The sequence below is a fragment of the Sprattus sprattus genome (genome assembly GCF_963457725.1).
Source record: "Sprattus sprattus genome assembly, chromosome: 11".
Classification (NCBI taxonomy): Eukaryota; Metazoa; Chordata; class Actinopteri; order Clupeiformes; family Clupeidae; genus Sprattus; species Sprattus sprattus.
This window is the reverse complement of record NC_137909.1, coordinates 21,511,397-21,534,976: the sequence shown is the minus strand read 5'-3', so window position 1 is coordinate 21,534,976 and position 23,580 is coordinate 21,511,397. Positions and strand designations below refer to the sequence as shown.

At 43.2% G+C, this 23,580-nt stretch overlaps 2 protein-coding genes across 2 annotated transcripts; one reads left to right on the top strand and one right to left on the bottom strand.

Moving 5' to 3' along the window:
* Positions 1–1,763: 1,763 nt before the first annotated feature.
* On the bottom strand, positions 1,764–20,823 carry snx30 (sorting nexin family member 30). The gene is made up of 9 exons (XM_080847697.1): positions 20,575–20,823; positions 16,225–16,413; positions 11,033–11,143; positions 9,752–9,910; positions 8,129–8,324; positions 5,470–5,669; positions 3,654–3,740; positions 3,043–3,195; positions 1,764–1,880 (listed from the first exon to the last, which is right to left on the bottom strand). The coding sequence occupies exons 1-9, from the start codon at positions 20,713–20,715 to the stop codon at positions 1,806–1,808; spliced, it is 1,311 nt and encodes a 436-aa protein (XP_080703823.1). The 5' UTR covers positions 20,716–20,823; the 3' UTR covers positions 1,764–1,805.
* Positions 20,824–21,331: 508 nt separating this feature from the next.
* Positions 21,332–22,697, top strand: inip (ints3 and nabp interacting protein). Its single transcript, XM_080847291.1, has 4 exons — positions 21,332–21,698; positions 21,915–22,011; positions 22,171–22,261; positions 22,425–22,697. Exons 1-4 carry the CDS (start codon positions 21,674–21,676, stop codon positions 22,518–22,520), a joined length of 309 nt encoding a protein of 102 aa, XP_080703417.1. The 5' UTR covers positions 21,332–21,673; the 3' UTR covers positions 22,521–22,697.
* The last annotated feature ends 883 nt before the right edge of the window (positions 22,698–23,580 follow it).

Sequence of the window (23,580 nt, the reverse complement as noted above, 5' to 3'; positions counted from 1 at the left end):
ATGTGGTATATCTGTTTTTTAGGATTGCTGGGAGAAGCTTCCTAGTAGTGCCAGCCCATTGTATTGCAAATTAAAATGATCAGGTTTGCCCATGTCCACTGATCACTTGCAAGCTAACACCTCACCTTTGGACAATAAAGCTACGTTTATAGCATATGGTATGGATGGACCACAAAGGTTCGATGTACAGAGAAAGAGATGGATAGGGAGGGAGACAGAGAGAGCAAGAAAATGAGAGTGGAGAGAATAAAAGGGAAGTGAGTGAGAGAGCAAATGGGGCAGAGAAAGACAAAAAGAGAGAAAGAATGAGTGAGATATAGCAAGAGAAGACCGAAATTCAGAGAGACAACAAGACATAGACAGTGGCTCTGTGCAGTCTGAACACAAACTCCTACTCTGACTGAAAATCATACGCTGTGGGGAGCCAAATTATAGGTCAGGATCTGCCGGGAACGTCCAGTCACAACAGCGAACAAACAGACCTCAACGCCAACAGAAAGCGCACATCGCTTAAATGAGACGCTGTTAAACGCAACCTGATGATGCTGCCAAAATAAGGTGCCTCAGTTCATCTGTGGTACTTGTAAGAAAAAACACACACACACACATTTTACATGGGAGGGTTACTTGGCTTCATACAAATGTAAAGGATAAGTCTTCAGCAGGATGAACTAGATACACAACAACAGGGCCACTATTCCTTCAATTTTGCAATTGCATCAACTTTGTGGGAAATAGCAGAAAACCGTTTGCGACCACAAGGTGACCAAAATGTGACAAACTTTTCACACGACACCTGGGCTCACTGTGAAGCTTGGCTCAGCCAGGCAGAGATGTTCCACAACACACAACGTCCTTCATCAGCAAGCTAGCGGTCACCTTGGGGCAGATTCCACATGAATATTCAGTGAGGTGAAACCAGGGGAGAAGGGTACAACCTTCAAGAAGATGCAGGCGTCAAACAGAGCAGCGCCCTGAACCAGGGCTAGGGGAGCTGGGGTCAACTCAACATGGCTGAGCTCAGTCTCATAACTCTACCACCACCATGGTCTAGTGGGGTTCTAAGACTTCAGTACCAGACTTGAGGATACGTCTTCATCTTTGGCCAGTACAAACTCTGGGCAGACCTTCAACAGTCTTTTCTTGGATTGAAGGCTGAATCGTGACAAAAAAAAGCGTCAAAAGATTCAAAAAAAGAAACAAATATAAAAAAGAAAACAAAAAAATACCGCTATATCTCCCACAACATACAGTATTGGAATAACAAAACAAGAAAACCAGCATAAGTTATAAAAGGATCGGCAACCGTTTGCCTTAAAACTACAAATTATCTCTAAAGTCTCTGTCTCATACACACACACACACACAAAACAAAATCTGTACATGTTAGTTTCCATGATGACCCCTCCATGTCCGTCCATCTCACAGTCCCCTGTGAGAGCCTGTCGGAGAGCTTCTTCCGGACCTGTGGCTTAGCCGGTATGGTGTGCTTATGGCGTACACTTTAAAGAATGTGAGTGAGCTGTTGTACCGTACTCTCACCCCCAGGCAGGGCCATCGGTGGAGGACATCACAAATAGACATACAGAAGGGAGGAGGAGGAGGAGGAATGGGACAGAAATCTATAATTATAATACTTGCAGTCTATATCAAGTCTGTGAACCCCTCCCCACACCTGGCTCAAAGGGCCGACCCCAACCAATCAGGGGATCCCCACACAGGTCATGTGAGCGCGCCAAGCGACACAATTGGGCCGTGGGGCTGGGGCTTGAGAGGCGGAGCATATTGCGACCGGTGATATCAGCTCAGCTTGTTTCTGTTTTGGTGTTTTCCTGTCTGTCCTGTAACAACGGTATGATGGACTCCCAAGCTGCAAGGCACTGTAAACACACACACACACACACACACACACACACACACACACCAACACACAAAACAAATACAGAAAACAAAACATAATCAAAAGGTGTTCACTCTCAACCTTAAACATAAACAAAGCTGTGCTAGGAGACAGGTCTTCAAAATGCGATTGTTCTATATCTGTAGAGCTACAGGCACTCTGAGATTCCTGTGAATGAAAAGTGCGGTAAAAATCAAATGAATTATTATTATTATTATTATTATTATTATTATTATAACACTCACAACATTGGTCTCCAAATCGGAGCTACATTAATGTTGTTGTGAGGGCTAGATAAGAGGACAGAGTGAATCTAATGAGCGGTTGAGCCATAATGGATTCTAGGAAGACATAAAAGTCTGCGGCTGCACCGCTCTTTTCATAACAGAACAAGACGGATGATGCTGCAGCTGGTTTCTAAACCCCGATCCCTGCTTTTCTATTCCTACTCTGGCTGGACTTTCCCCTGTTGGCAGTGGCGGCTGGAATTTTGCAGGGCTGTGTCGATGTTTGGCACGGTGACTCAGTACTAAAAGGTGAGAGAATTCCACCGGAGGTTCCCAGTTAAAGACAGGCCTGGCTGCAGCACTGAACCAGGCTTTCGTGTGTGTGTGTGTGTGTGTGTATGGTTGTTGCTGGTAAGTGTGAAACTCAAACAAGTTACTGAGTATGTGTCTGTGGTCTAAAACTGTTGTGTAGATTTCACTTTTGACTGCATCTTGCTGACAGGGCAAACATGCCAGGACATTCCCCTGTCCACTTTCAATCCCAAACCTTTCTCTCTACCGCTGTCTTTTCCTACCTTGCACTTTTTTTCCCACTGACTCAGTCTACAATAGCCTCTCCTTCGACATGTTCTCTCACTCTTTTTCTCTCCTCCCCTTCACTCAAGCTTTCTCTCTCTTCGTCTCTCTCATTGACTTTCCCTTTTTTCCCGTACTTCTCTCTTTACTCTCTCTCTCTTTTTCTTTCTTCTCTTTCTCCCTCACCTTCTCGTAGTACTATATGTTTAATACAATGCCGGTAAGTTCTTTCTTGTCATTCTCTAACGTCTTCTCCCCTCTCTCCATCTCCATCTCCCTCTCCTTCTCACTCTGCCTTTCTCTCTCTCCTTCTCTCAACTCCCCCCACCCCTCTCTCACCTTCTCGTAGTACTGGATGTTTTTGTCGGCTGTGCCAGTGAGCAGCTGCCTGAAGTCCTGTCTCTTGTTGTTCTGCCAGCGGTCCCAGTCAGCCTTCAGGTCGGCGTTGAAGCACTCCGCGCGGTCCTGGCACTTCTCCACGTCTGTCGGGGTCTGCCATGGGCACAGAGGGCACTCAGGATGACACACACACACATACATACATACACAGGCACACAGAGGGCACTGGTCATGACTGGCAAGCACACGCACACACACCCTGCCAAGCTCTTCCTGCGCCAAGCCTTGGCAAAGCACAGCATGCACGCCCCTGACGCCACAAGAGGAAAAAGTTGCTCTCCACTTTGACTTTTACCCAGGGAGAGCTTCTCCAAAACAGGCCACAAACTACATGTGGACTACACACAGCTAGTCTATCTATCAAGGGTTTCTATTTATGCTGAGACAAGTAACAGGGGTAACACTGGAAGAATGGCTTTAAATCAGAACACGAATTGTCATAATTAGAGTAATCCTGTACCCCATAATGGCGGAGCGATGCTAAATGACAAAAAGAGAAAAATCACCAGTTGTTTTCACATCAGAAATGCAACTCGGATTTGCAGACTTACCGCCGTTCTCTCTTCTTTGCGGAAGGCCACGGCTTCCAGCTTGCCCTCATACTCAGCTTGCACCTGGTCTCGCTTCTTCAGGACGGTCTGTGGGAGAGAAGCAATGCTAACTGGCACACAGAGAATAAACATGCAGACACTTCACACCTGTTGATTGACTCAACAACTACTTTCAAAAGACCCATGAGTTTCTGTCTCTTTTATTTTCTTCCGTACCCTTCCTAGGCCTGCTACATTTTCCTACTGTTTCCAATATTGGAATTACAAGCCCCGTGGCCCCAGCAATCATTCTCCCTCTCCCTCTCCCTCTCCCTCTCAAACATCTCCTACTCCTGGGCTGGTGGCCCGGCGGCTGAAGAGTGATGGCGTGTGCAATTGGAAGAGTTTGCTGGCTGGTGTTTTGTGTGCCGTCAGCGCAGGGAGAAACCGCTGAGTCTCTTCATCTCTTCACATTATAGAAATAGCAAAGCTTCCAAGCCTCCTCCAACTCCAGGGTCAGTAACCGGGACTGGCGCTAACTGCCGCTACCGAGCAGCGCCAAAACAGAGACAACCCACAACACAAAGCTGTGTTCACCTGTAGCATATTATCTGGTTATATAACAAGATCTCAGAAGCTCTAATTAATTTTTAAGTTATTGTGATGGCCTTTGCTTTTTAATTCTATCTAAATGACTGTCATATTAACTATGTGCTATGAGAAAAAAAAATAGAATGACTTTTATGAGCAATCAACTCTGGCACAATAACAGGATGGTTGTGTGCGTGAGTGTTTCAATAATTAGCATACCAAGCCGGATACGTATGAAAAACAAAGCGAAAAAAAAAAGGAAAATGGTCTCTCATTACTAAAGAGAAGTAACGAGGAGCGAAAACAATCTTGTCCACAGGGAAGAGTGATTCCCCTGAATAGCCAGGCTTCTGAGGCGAGCAAGCAGTGGCTGTCCCTGAGGTGTCTCTCCAGTGGAGGGAAAGGCAGGTTCCACAAGGCAGCTTCCCTCCTGCATGATGCAGCAGAACACAAGAACCAGAGCTAGAGCAGCTGCTAACCACAAAGACAGGGGACACAAGGCCTGTGGCGCTGACGGAAAAGATTGTGTGTCTGTGTGTCTCTGTGTGTGTCTGTGTGTGTCTGTGTGTGTCTGTGTGTGTCTGTGTGTGTCTGTGTGTTGTGTGTCTGTGTGTCTGTGTGTTGTGTGTGTGTGTGTCTGTGTGTGTGTGTGTGTGTGTGTGTGTGTGTGTGTGTGTGTGTGTGTGTGTGTGTGTGTGTGTGTGTGTGTGTGTGTGTGTGTGTGTGTGTGTTTGTGTGTTTGTGGGTGTGTTTGTGTGTGTGGGTGTGCGTGCGTTTACCTATGAGCATAACAGTTTATGTTTGAATGTTTGTATGGGTGTGTGTGCATGTGGTGGATAAGAGAGCGAAAGTGTCTGTATCATTGTGAGCCTGTGTGAAAGAGAAGGAGAAGCAATGACTTCCTCCAACTATCTTACTCAAAAGTGGCAAACTTCACTTTCCTGAGTAACAGACTCATTGAATGTTGCACATTTGTATAAATCCAGCTTTGTTTTTTCAGTTCCAGCTAAATCTGCATTGTCCTGTTTCCGCCCAACAGTCATCATGTTCCAGGCTGTTGAATGACCCTTTCCTGGGACTAATTAAGGACCAACCCGCCAGGAGACCTACACCGACAGGAGAGCCAGGCCCCCCCTCTGCCTCCCAAAGGCTCTGAACCCCCCCCCTGCTAGCATACCCCCATCCCATATCTAAGGGTGTGTGACTTTGCTTCAGACAACACGGGTTAAGGCATGTGTTTGCTCACCTTCATAGACTCGATGTAGAGGACGTACTCTTTGAGCACGGGCAGGAAGTCGTCGTTCATGTCCTCGGTGAGCTCCTCCAACGCTCCGGCGCAGTTGGCCACGCAGCCTGACACGCCCTCCAGCGGCTCCTGCAGCGAGCTCTCAAAGCCCGCCCAGCTGGAGTACACCGGCCCATATTCCCTCAGCTCCACCAGGTACTCTGGGAGTGGGAAGAGAAAAAGAGAGAGAGAGAGAGAGAGAGAGAGAGAGAGAGAGAGAGAGAGAGAGAGAGAGAGAGAGAGAGAGAGAGAGAGAGAGAGAGAGAGTGGACAAGCTCAATTGTTAATGCCATTTTATAAATTATAAGAATTGAACTGAGTTAGTTCGAGAGAAAAATAGAGAGTGTTGGATAAGGAGATGAAGAGAAAAAAGGATAAGAGGTTGGTGAGAGAGAGTCATTGTTAGGGTGATGGAGAGATGGGGGAGGCAGAGAGAGAGAGAGAGACAGAGATAGACGAAAGAGAGTGGTGGTTAGAACAAGAGGGAAAGAAGTAGGCAGGCTTCAGAGAGAGTAATGGAGAAAACCGACCTAAGCCTAAGGTCGGAACAGAGATGGAGTGGTTAGTGGGACAGAGAGAAACAGAGTGACACAGAGCGTAATGGAGGAGTGAGAGTGAAAGGGAAAATCAAAGAGAGATAAATGACTGAGATGAGAATTAAGAGGGTGAGAAAAAAAGAGGAATAGAAAGCTGAGAGGAAATGATATAATGGTGGTAAAAAATAGCTGAGAGGAGGGAAGAACAATGAGACAGAAAGGGAAAGAAATCATGATGAAGGGATGAACAGAGACAACTCAAAAAGGGATGAGGGATGATTAGACAGACAGAGTGGAGATAGTGACAAAGATGAGCACACTCCAAAACACTTATACTGACGTTCGAAAGTGTTGAATCACTGAGAAATGTCCTTGTTTTGAAAGAAAATCAATTAAAATAGCCCAATATCGATCATAAATCTAGCACCGACATTGTTAATAAAAATGACTATAACAACAGGAATACAATATCAACATAGGTGTTAAAAAGCACATTTTATGCCACCATTACTCCTGTTTTAATTGCACTCTGTATATTAGCTGGTCTTACATAATCATGTTTAAAAGGCCAAATCATCATTAGAAAACCCTTAATCAATTATGTCGGTGTGGCTGAAAACCGTTGTGCTGTTTCAGGAGGCAATAAAACCACCCTCATTTGGTTTACTCCTCTGGTGTGTCACTACTGCAACTCATCAGGCTATTAACTCATCAGGCTATTACCTCGGAAGCAGTACCGTAAAGGAAACGTGTGAGGCCCCCCTGCAGAATAACCCTGAGAGGCCCCCCCCGAACGCAAAAAAAAAAAAAATTATTATCGATATAAATAGTGTTTAATTAATCAACCTTACGTATATCAGAAGTGATGGGTGTGTACACAATTAACTAAGTGTTGTTTGACTCTTTTTCTCTTGCCTTTTTCTACTTCCACTCTTATGCTTAAAAGGCATTGTTATGAGTAAAGTTGTGTTTAATGAACTAGGTTGTCGTGACCTTCGAATTGGTTAAACTAGCGTATTGTATTGTCACATGATCAAATAGAGACTTGACAATTGGACAACAACATACATATTACCCAGCAATCATCATTTCTTATCAGTAAATACCAAAGAAAATAAGAAGAATTCATTTCATTTATTGGTTTTTGATTTTCATTTAATAGTTTTTTTGATGTTTTTCTTCATTTCTATATCAACTCTGGAAACGCCTACAAGATTATAAGACCATAGTGTGCATCCCATGTAATGTGAATAAAAAAAAAAAGTTTTTTTTTTTTTTTTTTTTTGGTGGGGGCCACGCGAGGCCCACCAACCCTGCGAGGCCCCCCCGTGGTGCGGGGGCAACGGGGGTATTCTCTACGGGCCTGCTCGGAAGAAATTGTCAAGAGACGATATGAAGAAATCTAAAAAGGTGTTGCTTTCACCCGGACAGAAAGACAAGCTAGAGGCCCTGGTGCACAACTGTGCAGGTGGATAAAAGCGTCATAATCTCTAATTTGAGAAACAGATGCCTCACAGATTTTCTGCTGGCAGCGTTCTTAAATAAAGTAAATAGAACCCATAAAACCCCAGTCTCATCTTAACAGTGGAGAGGCTCATGAATGCTATTTCAAAGAAAGTTTCAAGGAAACAGCCATATCCGAGGCTGGCCAATGAAAGGAAAAAACTTCAGCTACAACAAGACAGTTACCCAAAACACTGTAAGTCCTATTTATGGAAGAGTCAATCAAGCTGTAATGGTGCACAGTTTATAATAGCTGCAAATGGAGGATTTTTTTTAATGAAGGCTAATATTCAAGAGCAAAAATGTAATTTCAAGCCGAAATGATTATTAATAGTTCTGTCAATGTCTTGACTGTATTTTCTATTTCCTGGAAAATGTGTCCTTTTCTGGGTGATTCTAAACTTTTGAACAGTAGTGTTTCTGAATAAAGTCTGTTGTAAAAAAAAACAATAGTCAGAGGGTAAACCCTGGACAGAGAAGTAAACTTCCTCTGATCCCCATTATTCTGAGTGCGTACTTGAGAGATGTCAACTCATACATACATACATACATACTTACATGCTCACCCATCGACTGCTTACCTGTTTGCTCTTTGATGATTCTCTGTGCTATCCTGTCAATGGTGCCCAGCTTCTGTGTGAACACGTCTAGATAGTCACCCATGGCAGCGAACTCCAGCGGCCGCCCCCTCAGCTTGTAGCCGCCCGTCACGTACTTCACCGACTCCCCCATCTTGGTCAGCAGGGCCAGGCCTTGCTTCTTATATGCATTCAGGTCCTGAGCAACACAGATGAAAGTCCTTAAGACAGGTCAGATTTCCACCTACACATATATGTCAACTCTTACAGGCATATACATCAAATCTGGTTTTTGGTTTAAAATGTATTGTATGCTTCTTGTTTTGAGAACAATAAAATAATGCATGAACACACACTACGGTATATAAAGAACGTCAACCGGATGCTTGATCCCCCAAAGAATTTTCTATGGATTTGATGGAACAATGGAACTGATTTTTCCAATGATACAGATGGCCATCCGAAAGGGTTATGCGCCTGCAGGTCTATTTCTATCCATTGTTACTGTAAAAACAATATGAGCTTATAAATTAGTTTTTATGAAGGAAATAAAGGTTTAAACACTGGTGGACCCCAAACTCCTCAACACAAAGCTACATTTCTCAACTGCGATCTGTAGATCCTTACAGTTTAAGTAGCCTTATCTAATGTAGCAGATATGAAATATAGCTTGCCTACGCTGTAACCTTTGCTTTGAGACATGGCCCGTGAACCACGGACAACAGTGTCTTGGCTTGGATAAACCAAATGCTCCCAGAGAAGCTCCAAACATATTCAGCTGTAAGTGTCATGGCCAGCTGACTGATGGTGTACGGTCTATGACAGATACCAGAAGAACGACATCCCATCAACATCCCACTGGCCACAGTTTTAGCTGAGGGTGCAAACGCCATTGACAAGAAGGGAGGTGTAAAAAAAGATATGATTCCCAACCAATAAACAAAAGTGAAAAAAAGATGAAGGGTCTGTGGGCATGGCTGTGGAGCTCTTATTAATAACTGCTGTCGGCCATCTTTTAAGTGTCTCCATAAATAATTACCCCCCTTGGCCCTTTATCACGGGGTCGATAATGAAACGTCCATTAAAACTGACCTGATAAATCTCAACCTGGGCACCCACACCATCTGCCCTCAGGGCGACAAGACTAGCTTGGAGAAAATGACTGCTCCTTTATGACTACAACGCACATAACACACTCTGGCTTTAAACACATTTAGGCCATAATGTACTGTGCCTTTATGACAGGAGTGTACATAATCTAACTCACATTTATGACCAAGTCATCCATGAACCAGGCTGCCTTTATCATATTGCATGTCCCCGTGGATGCATCACGTGCAACTCACTGTCTAAATGGAGGCTGTTGTTCATGGCCTGAAAAAGACTTATTTACATCCTTTATAATATGATTTTATAAATAGAGGATCATAATCACTATGATAGTGTTTCCTCTCAATTAAATATATAAATGTATATATAGGAAGAGAAAATCTATGTGGGTCACATAGCTCTATGCTATTGTTCTACTGGGGGCTGAAGAAGTAAGAAGGTAAGAAATTGTTCTGGAAATGTGCGGAGTGAAATGGGAGGTTAGAGTGTGTTTCCTGCGGGAGCAGAGCCGCTTACTTTAGCCGAGAGGAAGACGTTGAAGTGTTCATTGAAGGACAGCACCGGGTGGTCTGCGACCCTCTTGAGGAACTTGTCCAGCGCTTTCCGCCTCACCTCGACAAACTCTTCCGAAAACCGATCCACAACTCCCTTCATCACAAACTTCTCTGGCAGGGGCTGGAGGGCAGGAAAGAGGAGAGAGATAGAGGGACAGAGAGATGGAGAGGGGTTAAAGAGAGAGAGGGTGAGTGAGAAAGGCACATACACAGAGAGACTCTGAGAAAGGGGTTTCCATGGGGACAGGTTAAACTAGAGCATGCATTTCCGCAAGAAAATGTGAATGTGATTAAGCTGCAGCAGCAGTCCCACGTCGCATACCGTAACCATTGCAGTTATGTGGATGCTAACACTTCGCCCTAAGAAAGTGGATCTGACTCTCCTACCTATTGGATAAGCAATAAATAACATCTAACAAGGAGCAGGGCAGTGATTCTCTACCAGCATCGACCCACTGACATTCTGGCACACATAGGCAGACAACACATACTCTGCTTTTAAAAAATGAATCACTCAATGTTCAAAAGTACTTGATGGTCTCCATTCATTGTGTGCAATGCATCGTGATGTTGGAGAAACCAGTGCCAGTTCAAATGATCTGATTACTTTCTAGAAAAATATTGCAAACTCAAATCTGATTTGGGATTTAAACCATACCGGTTACCACATATGACAGTACCTGTAAGAGACTTTCAAAAATAGAATCCTGGTACCACATCTAGAAGCTACAGTATGAAACATCTTACATATGCGAACACTGGTTACGATAAAGAGTAGGCTATTGTCATTCATTACAACACTTCACACATCATCAAAAAAAGGTAAGACATACTGTAAATTGCCTATGAAACCATCCCTCTGCATGAATCTTCTGCATTTCAGTCCGACCATTTTGCAAAAGTGTTAATGGGTATCATGAGGTGTAAGTACACTGATCCATGGGGGTGGGGGGGCATTAGGGGTTTTTGGGTTCTGGTTTTATGGTACTGGAAGCGAGAGCCCCCACCACCTAACTCCCTGCTGTGAGCAGAGTGAGTCTCCTCTCCTCTGAGAAAGAGGATACCCAGTGGTGTACAGTGTTTATGGTTCTGCTGCTCTAGTGGGGGGAGAGCTGCCACAAACTACTGCTATGACGAGAGTATGTCTCCTCTCCACTCAATTCTCTCCAACTCCTCAGTCAGGGACTGAGAAGATATTTCATGGGTGATGTATGGATCTGTGGTGTTTAGGGGGGCTACCTACTGGTATGAGGTGAGTGGGCTGAGTCTCTTCCAGCTTGATCCGCAACCAGTCAAAGTCCTGGTAGCGCCGCCTAAATGAGTACTCCGGCAGGTCAAACTCCACCCTGGTCGTCTAGAGAGGGAGAGGGGGGGGGGGGGAGAGGGGGGAGGAGAGGTGGAAGGAGAGAAAGGGATGTGGTGGGAAAAGAGAAGGGGGATTGGGGGAAAGAAACAGAGAAAGGGGGACAGAGTTGTGAAGGAAAGGAGGAAAATTGGTAAGAGAAGGCATTGCAGGAGAGAGAGAGAGGAAGATGCAGGGAGAGGGACCGAGGAAGATGCAGGGAGAGAGAGAGAGGAAGATGCAGGGAGAGGGACCGAGGAAGATGCAGGGAGAGGGACCGAGGAAGATGCAGGGAGAGCGACAGAAAGGAAGTGAGAGGGAGAGAAAGAGAGAGAGAGAAAAAGGTGTGAGACAGACAGAGAAAGAGTGATAGAGACAGATAGTGAGAAGGGGTGGAGGTAGTCAGTCAGTAACTTTTTCTAAATTCAAAGGTTTTGCATTTTTAACGCATTTTTAACATTTTTAACATACTGTTTGATTTCATAGGGTGGACAAACATGACTTCTTCAGCTTAACCACACTGAAAGACAACTCGTCAAGATGATTACTCAGTTCCATTTTATGCTTGCCTGGAATCTGCCACGGACAAAGCTTCCTGTTTTTACCCCCATTAGTCTCCAAAGAAGAAGGCAAAAACACTCAGATGGACCCAGTTCATTAGTTAATGGGTAACTCAGTAAGAAGCATGACAACCATCACAGAAACATGCTCACAAAAACAAATTTCTGACAGTGCTGAAACCTGAGGTTTCAACCGCACAAATCCATTTGATTCCATGCCATTGTGCAGATGGTTATGCAGGTTTGCTATTTTTTTGCTGACATATCTGGTGTAAGTCTATTTTTCTCTCTGATGTGCTCTGATGTTTCTTGATGCGCTGTGGTTAATGAATCACATAGATCTTGCGAGTCTTGAGAGTCTGAATTTGAGCAGAAAGCTGAGGTGGCCATTTGCCGGCCAGGGGGCCTTTTTGAACATCTCCATTAGAAGACTGAGTCACGACCCTGACTGTCAAGCTTCCAGTTTAAAAACAGCCAGAAACATGACAGAATCACATAGAGGGATGTTTAACTCATTTCTGCACACAAACTAGTGAAAGCACAATCAATGCCACAATTATACACACATTTAGGGCAGGGACGACTGGACCTGAACCAGGCAAGGCACGAGAGAGAGCGAGAGAGACAGAGAGAGAGAGAGAGAGAGCGTGTTTGTCAAACCCTGTTTTAAACAGGGACACTAATAGCAAGGGCAGTCATGCATGCGTTATCAGAGACAGATAAGGCCTGGTTGCTGTGATACATCACACACTGCTGGCAAGCTCAAACTCTCGTCAGTCATGTCTGTGGTAAGAAAGAGAACCAACAATATAAAGAAACTGAAAAACATTTTCAAAAACAACATTCTTTCCCCTCTGTATGAAAGGTCCAATAGGGAATGCAAGGCACAATGAATATGATGGCACAGTGTTAAGTAAGTGTGTGTGTTTTGTATGGGTGGGTATTTGTATTTTGGGGTGTGTGTGTGTGTGTGTGTGTTTGGATACAGGGGTGGGGGTTGTTTTGCTGTTTAATTTCTATTTCAATTAGCACATCAAGCTTCCATTGACAGCCTGCACTGACACCCTGTCAGGTTTAGCAGAGGCAGCCCAGGACATTAACAGTTCTGTCTGAATGGACATTTCCTCATCGCCACTCCATTTAGACATTCCCCAGCTCAGCAGATGACTTGCCTTAAGTCTGCTATAGCTCATCACCATGGATGTTCCGCAAGACATCTCACACATGGAAATGACCTGAGCAATTTTCATTTACATCTATGCTTATTCATTAACAAGATGCTTTTATCCAAAGCTGCTCAGAAGTAAGCTACAACAATCAAAGTACAGATGAAGGTAAGCATCAGATACCTGAACCTCACTTGTAAGTTGCAATTTTGGATACAAATGACATCCAGTCAGTCGAGCCAAGCTGTGTGTTGATATTCAGAAATGATTGCCCTTTTCATAAATCATAGTCTAACCTTGGTAGCCTGTGTATTGCCTATCAGTCTGAAGACAACTGTGTACGTATGTATGTGTATGTATTTGTCTTAAATGTGTGTGGTAGTCATAATGTTACATAGTTTCTCTATGGGGGGGCATTTTATTCATGGGTTTGGTCATGAATAATTTTAAGCAACTCATTGTGAAAACAGAGTTCTAGACAGGAAGCAATTACTCAAGGAAAAACTGAAAAATCAGCAGTTTGAAGAGAGTGCATGCAGTCAGGCCCCAGGACTCAGGAGGCAGAAGTATGTGTTTGTGTCTCCTGTTCTTCCCTTTTTCAGGCACCCATTGTGACATTTTTTACCACAACAGCCCTGGCTAAGGCTCCATGTGTTAATTATCAAACCATTACAAGCATTATTGAGCATTATCGAGATAAAAAACACTCTGCTGGCTCTCCTAGGGGCCATCTGCAAAGCTACAGTTCTAAATACAAACATCATGAACTCATAGAGATAATAACTCTACGCAGACCCTCTCTGATGGGTTCTCAAGACGGCTGAAAACCTAAGAACCTAAATCTAACCTATTTAACATCAAATATTAAGTCTTTGCCGACCCCCCATTCCAAAAGGTCTTCAATGGGCTCTTTACAAAGCTAAATGCATTTTTACACTTCTACGATTCTCTCCGATTTGGTCGTAGAGGGACACTTTGGCACGCCTTGGTAACACCTTCACCCAGGTGTTGCCGCCCATCCGACCCGTCGGAGAGCCGTCGGAGAGCTGGTCGGAGACAACCGCTTTTTTCTAACTTTTCTTAAAGAGACGGAGAGAGTCGGAGACCCCCTTGGCTGTGATTGGCCAGTTTACGACATCATTTCCAAACAACATCATTTCCGGAATCACACATGTCAGGACCTCACATTTCCTGTTTTCTGTCAAAATGTTTTAGTACGACTTTGGTAAACTACAAAGCTGCACAGCATGCAGCATTAGGCTACCGTATTTTATATAAACCCTCGAAAAGTACATTTCTCCCGACCACTGTTGGTCTCTTGGCTGGTGGCTCGGTGTTGAAAGTGCCTTCTCCAACCAGCTTCAACTGACATCTAACGTAATTTGCTACGGAGTAATGCTGGCAGCATAATTACTTTGCATCTATTAAATAGGAAATGTATTTCATGTATGTGTAGAACCTATTTAGAATGACTGACTTTACATAAAACGGCAGTGAAAGACATTTGAGTCAAACATTACTTTTGCCTCAATGAGGGTGGCGTGTGAGAGCATAATCGGCACGACAACGTGTACTTATTAGCAGCGAGGCTAGCTACATTAGCAGCACACTTTTGAGAGTTATTGTGAATACGCTAACGCTTGATTTAGCGGAAAATCTAGTAAACGTACGTACCACCTGTCTCCTGTTCTGTTGTTGTTGTAGTTGTCGCTCAAATCGCTACAAGCACGTCCTCTGCTTATAACTCAAACTAGTCCAGCTCCACCATCAACTATTGTCTGTTAGTTGCCATCATTCGCTGTTGTGAGGATTCCCGGGAGGAGGAATTTATACAATAAACGACTACCACACACACAACGATTTCTCTAAGATCGTCTTCTTGAAAATTGGGCATTAAAGGTGTCCAGGCAGAAGATAATAAGTGAGTGTGCTCCTGTATGTGTTTTTCATCATATTCATGGTTGAAAAGGCAGTCTCACAACTGTATGTTGAGGTATCAGAATCAGAATAATGTTTATTGGCATGTATGTGTATGCATTCTCTTGTTGTGTTTCTGATATAACTATAACACTGCATGTGGATTGGTATGAAGACTGCAGTGGGTTTAATTTTCTGCCCCTTACTTCATAGTTCTACGGGTATTTCTGTTCGAAGTGTGCATGCTTTGTTTTATAGTGACGTTTCACGCTAACACTTTTGACAAGGGCAACCGTCTCGTTGCAGATTAAACACATCGGTTTTGTCCTGCCCACAAGCAGCACAAATGCATAGCCTACTTGTCAGTCCACTCTGTCTTAAATTCGAGAGTTTTGGAATAAACTATTCGTGTGTGAGAGCCTGGCAGAGGATCATTAGTAAGTGTGCTAATGTATGTGTTTTTCAACATATTCATGGTTGAAATCGCAGTCCCACAACTGTATGTTGAGGTATGCATGTTCTTGCTGTGTGTCTGATATAACTATAACACTGCATGATGTATGATGTATGATGAATACCGTGGGTTTATTTTTCTGGCCCTGTCCTCAGAGTTTGGGGGGTAATTTTGTTCGAAGTGTGCATGCTTTGTTTCATAGTGACACATTCACGTTACCACTTTTTGACAAGGGCAACCGTCTCGTGGCCAATGAGTGCATTGTCATAGCGTTGTAGTTATTCAAAGGTTACCCAGCGATCATTGCAGTATGAATGTGACAAAAATACCAAAGAAAATAAGAACGTATTCATTTTATTGGATCGTTTTATAATAGTTTCTGTATTGTATGTAAGATAAGCATATCGTTTTGTTATAAATCGCAATGTTTTTCACAAAAAAATGACCACCACGATGGAGATACATTTGCCTACTCAAGTGAATATATAGCTTTAGACATGCTATTGTTGACTGAGCTACATGTCTCCAAGGCCCATGTGACTGCACCTGCCCGACAGGTCCTGAAGCAGCATCCGTGTCATGTCAGTGACAGTTGGGAGGAAAAACAATCAATGACTTCCAATAAAGAGGTTATGTGGTAGCTACGGGCTCGACAAACAGTCGTTACCCCACCCAGCGATCCGGCGTTGAATAGGTTGAATAGGCTTTAGGACGCATAGCCGTCGGAGTAGTATGTAAGCCCGACCAGTACGTTCAATTTTTTCTGAATCAACCGCCTGCCCCCGCCCGCCCATTTTTTTTTTCGAGGACGGAGAGGGATGCAGAAGTATAAATTAGGCTTAAAGTTCTAAACAATATCATTACCAACCAAATGCAGTTGCTTTCTGCAGACCCTCTCTACTCTAAAGAAGACTCTTAACAAAGCTAAGGCTCCACAGGCAAAGATTCACCTAGGCAACCCACAGCAGATGTTAACGTCACAGTTGGTTCCCTTACCTTTGTTGAGACTCGGTACGTGATATACGTCTCCATGGTGGACACGTGCTTTTTGGGGTCGTCAACGGTGACGAAGAGGTCACGGGTTTCGCCGTCCAGGTCATCGTCCAGCTGCAGCCGATTCAAAAGGGAGGAGGAAGAGGCGGGGCTAGACGTGTCCACTGGCGTCCCATTGGGTAGGCTGAGATCCTGGGAAGAGGGGCAAATCTAAATGTTACTCCAAAGGAAATTGCATCACTAATATATATTTAAAAGAGTGGAAAATTACTATGAAAAAGGAAAACTGCGGCCACTGGTTTTTGTAATGCAGACTGTGCTTAGCAGCAGGATTTATCTAACAGGAAAACAAGAACAACCAGTCCAACAGGAAAAAAAAAATCCCCAATGATCATTTGTTTCCTGCAATCTGACACGTTCTGGCCATATATTCCATCAAAATCAAGCCCAGAGTTATTGTTTTCAACAGGTCTCCAAGGCAACAGGCAATGGAAAAGCCAATCAAATGCCTTGGACTATTCAGCTACTTTTGACAACACCAGAAGACGGACCACACACAGCCTGTTAGAGGATCACTAGAAGAGAGCCCAAGAGTGACAAAGAGCAACAAGTGGAGAAACAGTCTTCAGACAAACACATGTCTGACTTTGAATGCAGAAATATAAACAGGGCAGATATGGCTAGCTTTACTACGAAGTATAAACAATTTCATATAGGCTCATAGATACAAGCATACAAAAACTTCTCCTATAGACACACAAACATATGATAAAGCAGCAGACACAATGGACGTATAACATTATTCACAAATATAAACATCAAGTACAAAGATACATAGACAGTAAACCTACACATGTACAGCTACAAACCCATACACAAAGCACTTCTGACTGGGCCGGTAGCCAAGCTAACGACCGATGGCAAAGAGCAGAGGACAGCTAGAATACAGTATTGTACTACAGGAGACGAGCTAAGGGGAGCCTAGGCATGGGATGGGGTAAAAGGACGTGCGCACCACGGGGCGGACAAGTGATGCCAGTGGACGGGGGACCACAGTAGGGGTCACTCTCCCTCACACAGATGATGGATTGATGATTTATGGTTACTGAGGATGATTGATGATTATGATGATGATGATGCCACTGCGTGGTGTGGAGCTAATAAAAGCCGTTGCGAGTGTTACAGTCTTCAGTGTTACACTGGCCCACAGAAAGTCAACCGGACAGGGTTAAACTGATGGTAGGCAGATGGCAGTATATGTCTATAAGAAGTGGGTGGCTGACTGTTTTCTTTTTTATTGTAGTGCGAAAATAATGTGTTCATAATTTTTATCTCGCAGAGTCCTTCTTTGCCGTTTGTTGCTGAAGAGCCACTCACATTGTGGAATTTCTTTTCAAGGATCTTTTTGACGGGCTTCTCTTCTTTGAAAGTGATTAAGACAAACCCTCTCCTTTAGTTTGACTTTGGGTCCAAAGGGACCCATATGTATGTGTGTGTGTGGGTGTGTGTGTGTGTTTTTGTGTGTGTGTGTGTGTGTGTGTGTGTGTGTTGCAGGTGTTTGACCCAGGGCGAGCCTGCCACAGTGAGGGGTGAAGGACACAGATCTGTTTATGAGGCCAGCCTGCTGCAGTCTCTCCACACATCTGCACCCTTATACACTTCACTGCCGGCCTCACACACCCACGGCAGGGAACCCAACCAACCAACCAACCAACCAACCAACCAACCAACCAACCACACACACACACACACACACACACACACACACACACACACACACACACACACACACACACACACACACACACACACACACACACACACACACACACACACACACACACACACACACACACACACACACACACACACACACAACCAGCTTAGCGTGGGGGTGGGGGGGTGTTGAGACAGTCTAGAGAAAGGGGGTGGAATGAGCGATTAAAGGGAAAAATGGCAAGAGAAAGACAAATGGGGTGAAAGAGAAAAGACAGAGGGAGCGAGAAGAAATGAGAAGACAGAAACAAATGCAAGTGGAAAAGAAGAGAGGAAGACAGAGAAAGGGGAACAAAACCTGCTATCTACGTTAAAATTGTAGGGCTTTTTCTCCCTCTGAAATTGGGTTTAGCCTCTGATGTTTTCAATGAGGTAACTTTGTCAAATTCTACATTCTTCCTTGTAGGTGCTTGTACACCACATAGCTCTGTTATTAAGTAACACACGTGGCTGTTTGGCTTGATCTGCATCATCCTTGTGTCAACTCTGGAGCCAATTTCTGCTCTGCTTACAAAGCAGTGAAGAACAAATGGTGGGGGACAGAGTATGTTAACAAATCATTAAGTGCATCCTCGCAAAGGGAGACAGAGAGACATATACTCGGTTAACCTGCTTCATGGACATTCAATAGAAATAAAAATAAATCAACAACAGCCATGACTTAAGCATACAAACATATTGCTCGGAAGGAGGAGTTAGGATATGCAAAAAAAAGAGTAAGGACATTACACCATCACCATACAAAGCAAAAAACATTGAAACTATGTAAGCTAATTATTCCCTGGGTAGCTATACCTCATTGAATAATAGTAATAATAAAACTGAACATTTTACTGATACAGACATGACACTGATGTTCTCTCCTTATATCTATATAGATCTAAAGAACAGGGTGATGAATGGTGCTGGGAAACGAAAAGCTAGTTATCACTAAAGGAAAGTCGCCCCTGGGTTCAGAATATCTAACAGAACAAGGATGGAATCCCTGATAAAGTGGAATGTAGCATAAAGTGCACATTTATTCAAAGTGTCTGAGGTAGGAAGTTAAAGCTCCAGGCTTCCACCAACATTTCTAGACTCTTGCTTGAGCCAGTCATAGGCTATTCAACGCAGACATCATGTAATGGTCCATTTGGCAGAGGGTAGCTGCCAAATACCTGCAGACATGTCAGGCAACAGGCAGTGGTGAGGAGAGAAGAATGCCCTCTGTTTGAGCACTAGTTGGTAAAATCAGCCAAACTAAGACTGAAATTGCACACCCATCTGTCAAGCCTTTCCTTCAAGGAGGACAGCTCTGCGTCCAAAGGTACACATCGGCTGTCATGTGGACCTTAGATCACGCTATCACAAAAATACGGGCTATCCTACCTCACGATAACAAATTACGGCTGACCCACACAGCCCTGGGTCAAGCCTTTAGCTGAGATACAAACAGCAAGCAAGTCAGACCGCTCCCCAGAGTCATGCTTTGTGCACAGACAAAGGGAGCATTTTATTATAGGGCTGGTAAGGTTTTATTTTAAAGGAACAGTTCATTTTCTTAGCAAATGTCCTATAGCTAAGTTAAAACATGGAGTGACAACACATTAAAATGAGTCGTTATCTTGGTGATGAATAAACACAGTATTCAATTTTTAAATGTTTAAATGTATTGCCAATGTGATGTCACAGGCAGGACACAGGGTCATTGTATTTCGGGGGACAGAGGGGGAGGGAAAAAGTACAGTGATTGTAAGATCAAGTAGCCTACTTTGTCTACACACACATTTCCGTCTGATAAAGCAATTTTGTTTCTCATAACATGGCAAAAACTTTTTTTTAAGGGCTTATGGATAAAAAAAAAAAAAAGCCCCCATTTGACCCTCATTGCTGCTAGACTGAAAAATAAACACAGAATGTATTTGAACTAAAGGATAGGAAGATATCAAAAAGATCATAGTAAGCTTGCCACCAACTACTTCCAAGAATGGCCACAGGATACATTAAGTTTGATTTGAGTGCGTTCAAATGTACTAACAAGTTTTCAATAAAGCATATTTTTTGTTCTGCTATTGCCCCACCCATTGAAGGGTAGTCCATATAGTAGGCTACAGTGTATCAAAATGTTGAGACAGTTAGCCTACCACCAGCATGTTTTTATTATCACAGACACAAAGCAACTTTTCAACTGTATTTTAGAATGGTTAAATATTTCACAAAAGGTAATGAACTGTGAATAATTTGCGATCACAACAGAAATGCTTAGGTTGGTTTCACATCACTCACACTGGGGTTAACACCTATGAAGTCACTCTCACTGCTTTTTCATATTACTCAGATTAATAACACAAGTGTATTGTGTGGCCTGAGGATAACCATTACATAGGAAACGTGTCTATAAACACCTTTGTAAAGCCTATGTTCAAACGAGTTAAGATCACATTTGTTTAGATGTGCATCATCCTGGAGCCCTCGGCGAACTTTGTTGTTTGACGGAATCAGCATTGCGCATTTGGTATGTGACCATTGGGGTGCGTCCGGTCACTCAGTGGTACTCTGATCAACGTAACCAATGTGAAATGATGAGCTGCCACTTACCTTCTCTCCAATGCTGCCGGTGGTGTTGCCTACATCTGGGCTTGGGGTGCGGACGGACTCCTCCGCAGAGAGAGGGTGGCAAATGTCTAGGATGGATTTCGGTCCTGACGTTGGGAGCGTTTTCGGGGTGCTAGCACTCATGGTGCAAGCGAAAGGACAGGTGAAAGGACTGTTTTGCAACACTCCCCGGTCCTTAATTGCCCTCAAGTGATGTAAATGTTTGTGTTTCCAGCAAAGCCGTTTACACTGGACCTGCACACATCTGTCAGCTGACCTACACTGCGCATTTCCGGAAGTGTAATGACATGCCAGGAAATAATAAAAATGAGGATAATCACATGACCTAATTGTCCGTCGATAGGTGTCCCTTAAGTGTTACTTAGGGGGATTTTTAAAGTGATCTATGCATCTTGCGTTGGGTGTCGAAATCGAGCTAACTAACGTTATAAGGGACCAAGATAACCAGTTGTATGTCCCAATCAGTGTAAATGATTTTCAACGCAAGATATGGCTCGGTTACAAGGTGCATAGACAAATTATGCCTAACTACTAATTAAACAACATACTGCCAGTTATCATAATACCACGTCTATGAAAATAAATTGCAGGTAGAGGAGCACGTCATTAATTGAAGCAGGCTAGTCATGAGATCAGATTTGTAGAACAAGTAAACAAAGAATTACGGTAATGCTCTGCGCATTTGGATGACGTTTATTTTATGCGCAGGTTAAAGCAGTGCTGTTGAATTCAACGTTTGTGTATTGTTTATCTGCAGAATATCAACCGCCCAGTTGCATTGTCGATTATGCCATATGTTGTGAGACTAGACCATTAAACGGCTCACCTTCCGTTCAATGTCACACATTCCCTTCGATGCACCAATGATTCTGGAAAAGAGCTAGAAGCTGTTTAGAGTCAGATACCCCCACTGGTAGTAACAATACGTGTCTCACTCATCGAATCATCGATGCTTTTCATTTTGGTGCCATATTCGTTTTCTTGAGTGTTTTGACGGATACTATATAAATCTGCATCAGTGGTGTCGACGTCTGATAGCTTGGAAGTGCATCTGAAACGGCGATCTCACAAGTCTGCAGTTATGGCTGCGAATCCACCTGGACAAGGTAGGAGTATTACTGCTTGGCTTTGATGGCAATCAATTATATGCTGAATTTGAATAGATCTTATAAATATCTGGGCTTTCAATGCAGTTGGTGAAGATGGGATTATTTGCATCCATATTTTATTCAGTTTCTTAACTGTACTTAGGCTACTGTTGAACAGCGTTTTTTCCAAATGCTTCGAAATACAAAAGCCAAGTTACTCTTGCTCATCCACAGGATTCCAGAACAAGAACAGAGCTGCTATTTTAGCTGATCTTGAAAAAGAAAAGAGACGATTGATACAAAGCCAATCCATGAACAGCCCAGGAGCAAGGTAACATCAACAAAATGCTGTCCCACTTTCTCTCTTTACATCAGACACCCAGTCTCATGGATGCAGTAATCTGAATGGGGGTGTTTGGAAACAACATTGTATTAGCCTATGTAAGAATAATTATGAAGAAAAATAACTGTTGTGCATGTTTTTAACCAGCATCCCTCTGGCAAGGCCATCAGTAAATAACGTAGTCCGAGACCATGCAGAGCAACAGCACATCGCTGCCCAGCAGAAAGCAGCTTTGCAGGTAGGTTATCTTCTCTCACAGGGAAGATGCATATGCTATATTAATCGTATAACATTAACGTTACAACTTCATATTGTGAGTAGAAGACCAGTGTTTACCATTGCCTCATAGGCTCTCCTGCATAATGCATGTTGTGTATGTATTTCCTCCCCCTGTGTTTTAGCATGCCCATACTCACTCCTCTGGCTTCTTCATCACTCAAGACTCTTCCTTTGGAAACCTCATACTTCCTGTTCTGCCACGGCTGGATCCGGAGTAAAGGGAGTTCTATGGACAAGCCCACCTTCTGTACATGGACTGAGTTGAGTTGTAAAAATGATCTCTTGGCTCAGGGTTTTTTCAGCTTCAAACTAAATAAGGGTCAAAAAACTATTTTGGTTAATTGTGTGTTTACATTAAATTAGCATTTTTTGTATTCTAAAGTTTTAAATAAATTGTGTACAAGTACATGCATCCACAGTGGTCATTGCCTTGTTCATTTAAACTGAATGAGCAGTCTCTGAAATGTCATATCCATTAACCTTGATTTAAAAAGCTTGCCAGTATCAAGAGAACAAGTCTTAAACTATACTTTCAAATTTACAAATAAATTCTGTATATATTCTGTAATTTAAAAAAAATCTGTCAGCATGACATCACCCTGACACAACCGGAGAAAAAAATCCCAAAACAATACAGATGTCCTGCCACATGAAGTTTTTAATGTTTTCCATTGTATTACATAACACATTTTAGAACAGTGCTGTCATGGCAAAGAGAGTCTGGCATAGTCTGGACATCCATATTTTCTATAGTTACACACGTGTGAATGTTGAATAATACTTTGTTGTAGCAAAGCACATTATTTAATCATTTTGTGCGGGCAATGTTGTCCGTAAAACACTTGATATAAATGCACTTAAGAAATTGGGCAAAAAGGCAAAGCATTTATAACAGTGCTATTTCAGTAAATATAAAACATAAAACACTTAACATGAAGACAAAGTACAAGTGGATTACAAGTATTGTATACATCAGCCTATCCAAGATCTTGCACAATGTTGCACAATGTTTCTCAAACATTCCTAAAATTGCGGTGATTTTGAGTGTTTTTGTTGCATATGCACTGTCACTAGTTAGCACCAAAATAGGATTCTTCCATGAAAGAGACTTCAAGGTAGATGCTGGCGAAAGGTTGATGATATTTGCGCTCAAGAGCCAATCAAATTACACCCCTTCCTTCAGGGCTCCCGAAACAAAGAGTTGATTGGCTGGAATAGCATAAGGCTCACTCTGAGCCCCTTTGTTTGTTCCCTATTTACAGAACCAGGACTGTATAC